This window comes from Limulus polyphemus, unplaced genomic scaffold (assembly GCF_000517525.1).
Source record: "Limulus polyphemus unplaced genomic scaffold, Limulus_polyphemus-2.1.2 Scaffold530, whole genome shotgun sequence".
NCBI classification, from domain to species: Eukaryota; Metazoa; Arthropoda; class Merostomata; order Xiphosura; family Limulidae; genus Limulus; species Limulus polyphemus.
The window spans coordinates 187,420-193,252 of NW_013666140.1; the positions used below are offsets into that span (position 1 = coordinate 187,420).

A 5,833-nucleotide genomic window follows, 5' to 3' on the forward strand; every position below is an offset into this window, starting at 1 on the left:
AATTTTCAATTTAGAATTTGAAAAGGGCATGTGAGTGGGGGTATAAAAGACTGGAGCAAGTGTTTTCAATGCTTAGATGGGCAAAGAGTGGAAACCCTGGAGATCAAGAAATAGCTATAGTCAGTGGAGGTAAATATTATTGGAAATACATTTTCAGTTTAGGAAAATGTTAACTACCCATCTTTTGCCAAGAGAAAATAAGAGATCTTAAGTTATCCCTGTAACATAACCCTTTCATACTTGGATTTATCTTAGTAGCTCTTCTTTTGAACCTTTTCCAACGTGTCAGTACACAGTATTCCAAATAGGTCTAAATAGTGATCTATGTGGAAATAAAATAAATACAACCTAAAATTGTATTAGATTTACCATTGAAAACAGAACTCTGCTTTGACAGCTTGAATGACTTAACCAAGATCCTTTCCTTTAGCCATGTTATTGTGTGAGTTCCCATCTGTATTAAAATGTGTTATCCAAATTATGCTGACCCAAATGTATTTCTTTGCACTTAATATGATTAAAGGTAATTAGCAAAACATTTGTACAATTTATCATTGATACAAGTAATTGTTATATTGCAACACTTTCAATGCAGCTAAAAGTTTACAAGGTTATCTTGGGTATTGAGAGGATAAAGGCCTTTCATTTCTTTCGGAAGATAATAAGATGAGAGGTCACAACATTTGGAAAAGACAGGCAAAACTTCAGTCAGTTTAGTTTTTCTAACAAGGTGGTTATTGACTTACGGAATGAGTTGCTGTTGGTAGTAGTGGAAGTCGGCACTTTGCAGGAGTTTTAAGTGGAAAATTGATGATTTCCTGAAAAGTAAAGGGTAGGTTTAAGTGTTCACTTTTGTCAAACATGACAACTTTGAAAGACCAAATAATCCCTTGTTGTTTATATTATGTAATCAGCCAAATTTACTACTGAGAGAATTTCTATCTATATTATATGGGTAATTCAAATGATTATAACAAACACATTATTTTGCACTTACTAAATTTAGATAATTTGTTGAATATTTGTTAAAATTATCAATTGATTCAAATCATTCTGTAGTAAATCATCTTTAATACAGCCAGAAATACCCAAGAGTTTGATGTTATCAGTGAATGTTGGTAATTATAGCCTCTACCAATATCATTAATGCAAATAAGAAAAAGCAAGGATCTAATAAATAACACGAGTTAAATCTTTTTTGAAAAAGTATATTATAGATGCAAATAGTTTCTTGTGGATAGTGTTTGGTTTATTAAATTGCTGTAAGGGAAAATACTGTCGGAGAAATGGTTTTCTTTCATCTTGTTCCTAATTTCTGAAAGTCTTGACACAGTTTCATCACTTACAACTTCATGTCATAAACTATTTCAAAAGTTTGTAAGTATTATGTAAAATTTCCTGGAAAAAAGCATAAATAAATAAATATGGTTAGGTGTTGAAATACATGTATTTGCATTGCATCTTATTACTTTAACCACAGAGAGATGTTTTATTTGAGCTTTATGTACATATAGATCCTTGTAATGAACAGCACTAAATGTCAAAGGATTTCCAGTTATAGAGTACCTTCCTTTGTTTTTGTTTATTTATTATACAGATATTACATTTTTATGTTACATATTAATGTGAAGCTAATGGAAAGAGTTTTTAACTACTGAAAATTAATAAGCAGTATTCTATGTGATATAATTTTTTAAACCTACACTATATTCTATTTATATCTGTCAAATTGAAAGAATTTGAAAAGGTGAATGTGTGATGGCAAGTTTCCAAAGCTGAAGATTCTAATAAAGCGAAACATTACAGCTAGACCATGTGCAAGTTATTTTGTTAGGATCAGCCTTTTTTTTTTTTCAACATGGGTTTATTTTAAACTCTCAGAAGAATTGATAGGTTGCCAAGTGTTATGAATAAGATTGGATAGTTTCATTGAAAAGAATCATTTTAAAATGTCATTGTTGTACATTAACATCAGTTTATTTTTTTATAAAACAAAGTAAAATATGTTTGTGAAAAACCTAAATGTGGAAAGCTTATAATGAAACATTTAAGTATTAACAAGCCCTGTCTGATTCAGAAGCAGTATTTAAACTTCATACAAATAGTTAACTAGTTTTATAGCGATTAAATTCATATTATAATAAATTTGCCATAGAATATCTACCTTTGAAAAATTTCAAAGATAATGTCATCTAATTTTATTATTTAAACAACCTATTTTTAATTTCATACAGTCCAGCTTATAAAAGGGAATTGTTAAAAACAGAATTTTTATTCTTTTTATAAGTATTTCACTTGTTACATGCCCTGTAATTTTACTTAGTCAAAAAATCTTTAAGGAAAAAAAGTGTTTCACTTTTTAGAAATTTTCACATTTCACTGTGTTTCTGCACATGTCTTTGCCATGCACGTGTATCAACTTATATCAGTTGTCTTCCTGACATGATACTTAGCTGGATGTGGGGTGTAAACTGTAGACTTGATATGCCAAATAGGCTTAATGAAATCTTAATAAAAGAGTAAATGACTCTTAATAAAGGGTAAACACCAAAACATAATAATATATATATATTGTGTATGTAGTTCCTCATAAATGGTGTCCTATTATCTTTGTATAGGAACATGTTGGCAAATGTGTACGATATAGTACAGCCTGTACGATTACTAGGCAGCCAAGGAACCACTAAAATTGCCCTTTTGGACCAGCCAGAACTGGGTGTTTCTTTCACTAAACTTCATGCATGGAGGCTGATACAGTTCTCAAAGTGTATCTTTCTGGACCCAGATGTAATTGTAAGTATTTTACATCAGAACTAATACATTGTATCTAGTATAATTCAATTAGTTTTGTGTGGAAATTCAGATAATCATACTCAGTTTTTGAATAATTATTTTGTAAAAGTGGCTGACATTGTACAATACATATATGGATGTATGAAAGTGGATGTATTTTCATGTTTCTAAAATAGTGCTTGGATTTATACAGCTTAAGAAATTAGAAAATGTGTATCAAAGTATACACCTTATTTACTTACTCATGATAACACGAAGTATTTGGATTTGACCTATACATCATCTTCATAATGATATCAGCTGTAGGGCTGTGACTACTTGTAGGGTTTTTACCACTACTTCACAATGTAACTCTTACATGTGCCTGATATCAACTATAGTACTCTACAGAATGAATTAGGGTTACCTTCACCTTATTTTCTCAGTCTAATAATAAGGTGTAAAGTACACAGTAGAAAATATATACAGAGTAAATATATCTCAATTATAACAATTTTTAGGCCTATTACTCTCCAATACTCTGCCAACTTTTTATGTTTAAACTTTAATTTTTGTTTTTTATGTGTCAAAGCTGGTGAGAATACTGAAAAATATTTTACTCAGTATTATCTTCAGTAGCCTCTGAAAAATGAAAAATCCAATCCTGCCCATAGGACAAAATTTAATACATCTATAGCTTTCAGATTTATCCAACAAAACCTTGAAAATTACAGGTATCAATTGCTTTGATAAAATAGTAAAGGCTATCTAAAAAACAAGGCTGTATGTAGACTTCTAAAGTGTTATGTCTAATATTACAGTTTTTGTTACTTATTCTGGTATTTCAGAATTCAGAGGTCCCAGTTAAAGCATTTTAGCTTTATTTCTAAAAACAAGTTTGTAAGTATGTCACTTTATTAGCATATCTATTGCTGTCCAATGAGTCAGTTGTTTTAAGTACAGAATTAACCACTGAATACTATAGTTTGAAAAGAAGCCTCACAATTGAGTCTAATATGGGCAATATAAATGTATTTAATTTAAGCACAGTATTTTTGTATATCTTAAAAACAAGGACACAATAAAGGAAGACTATTTGTTTCACACGTCTATAATCATTATATTTTAGTTTGTTTACGATAACTGTGTCAAATCATATTCTAAATTGTTAAAAGAAATCAACAAATTGTCTTTGATGGCATAGGTTCTTGTACATCAGAAGTTTCATCACTTTTGTGTAATGTCTTGGGCAGCTGTTTTATACACTTGTTTGTTTCATTGTTAAACTTGACTACCAAAAGTAACACATCATAATCTGAGTCTAAAGAAGTTCTCTGTTTAAGTTTACATTGTTGCTTACTTTCATATGCATCTTTAAAACTTCTGATATGAATACTTTGTTATATGTCTGATAGGTTATCCAAAATTGTGATGAACTCTTCAAAAGAGGTGAACTTTCTGCTGTGCCTGACATTGGCTGGCCTGATTGTTTTAATAGTGGAGTCTTTGTGTATGTACCATCATTGAAAACCTTTTGGGGTCTGGCTGATTTTGCTGAGAAGCAAGAGAATTTTGATGGTGTGTATTGGTTTGCATGTCATGTTATTCTAAATCGTTTGTTAACAATTCTAGAATATGTTGTGTTTTGTCAGGGAAATATTCATTGTTTAAGTACTGATTATTTTTTGCAATTACAATATGTATTAAAAGTGTTTGAAACAGGTCATTGTTTTTCATAATATTTGATTGGTCTATACTTAATTAATGCCATGTACAATATTATCAAGCAATTTCTGTATGAAACCTTTGTAATGATATGTTAAATACAAATTTTCTACTAACTGTAGACTGTAAAAGAAAGCTTGTAAAGAGACTGAAAATGGATTGTACATTAGAATACAGAAATATCTTAAGTAAATTGAGCATTTCATAAACCTTGAAGGTATTACACAAGACTCATTTCATGTGTTTACATTGTATTGCTTAAGTTTTTCTCGCTTAAAATCCAACAAATTATAACATGTTGCTGCTTTTAATTTAACACCAAACTATTCTGGTATTTATTGTTATAATTTTCTTTATCTTCTCCATTGTTGTATAACAGCTTATAATTTTTTCTGTTAAACTTATGATGGCCACTTTGTATATGTGAGTAATAAGTAAATGAAGTGCTCGGTTGTTTACGTGTGTGTGTGTCTGTCTGTATACAATGTGTGCATGTACATATATTTTCATAAATTCATTTCATATTGGTTTCATGGCAAAATATTAGCACCATGATTTATCATTATCCACTTTAAAACAATCCTATCATACATAGCTCGATGAAAATCATCTTTTGTCACATGCAGCATTACTAATACAATGTTAATGTGTGTCTTATGATTTTTATGTATTTAAGTGTAAAAAATATTTGTTGAATAATCCATTTTATTAAGGACACTTTTGAAAGTAAGTTTGCAATGAATTTGTTTTTGTCTCATAGGATTAATCAAAATTTTACATTAAATCTAGTATATTTTGCATGGATGCCTTTTCTCGGAGTGTTTTACTAGCTAACTTGGTTAATTGGGGAGATGTGCCTGTGAGTTTGGTTATATTTTCTTATTAATTCTATATTAGTTATGTATTTTAGCTAGGGTTGATACGATACGTATCTACATACTGATGTTGCGATACAATACATACTTAGATACAGAAGTTTTACCAATGATTTGTTACAAAGTTTGACAGTCTTGACAATAAAATTTAACTAGAAACAGATGTATAATGGTAACATAACATAATGTTTTGGGACAACATGAGACTTATTGGTCCATCTCAGATGTTTCATCCTCAAAACTAAATTAATTTTTTTTTTTTTTTATTTCTTAAAGCCAGCCCTTATCATTCATATACTTCTTGAGTTTTTCTTAATCTCACATAAATTTACTGCCTGTACAACATCCGAAAGCAATCCATTCCAAAAGCCAACCACCCTGTTAGAAAAATGAAACTGAAGATGACTCCTAACTTGCCAAAATTTATATTTGTGTCCCCCTAGTCCTACTATTCTCACTGT

The 5,833-nt window shown here is 29.9% G+C and overlaps 1 protein-coding gene across 1 annotated transcript in view; it reads left to right on the plus strand.

The window, feature by feature from the left end:
- Positions 1 to 5,833, plus strand: part of LOC106458899 — a 24,941-nt gene that overhangs the window by 5,174 nt on the left and 13,934 nt on the right. Inside the window, exons 3-4 of the mRNA XM_013918463.2 lie at positions 2,619 to 2,793; positions 4,188 to 4,350. Coding sequence (XP_013773917.2) covers positions 2,619 to 2,793; positions 4,188 to 4,350 — 338 coding nt within the window. The remainder of the gene's footprint in view (positions 1 to 2,618; positions 2,794 to 4,187; positions 4,351 to 5,833) is intronic.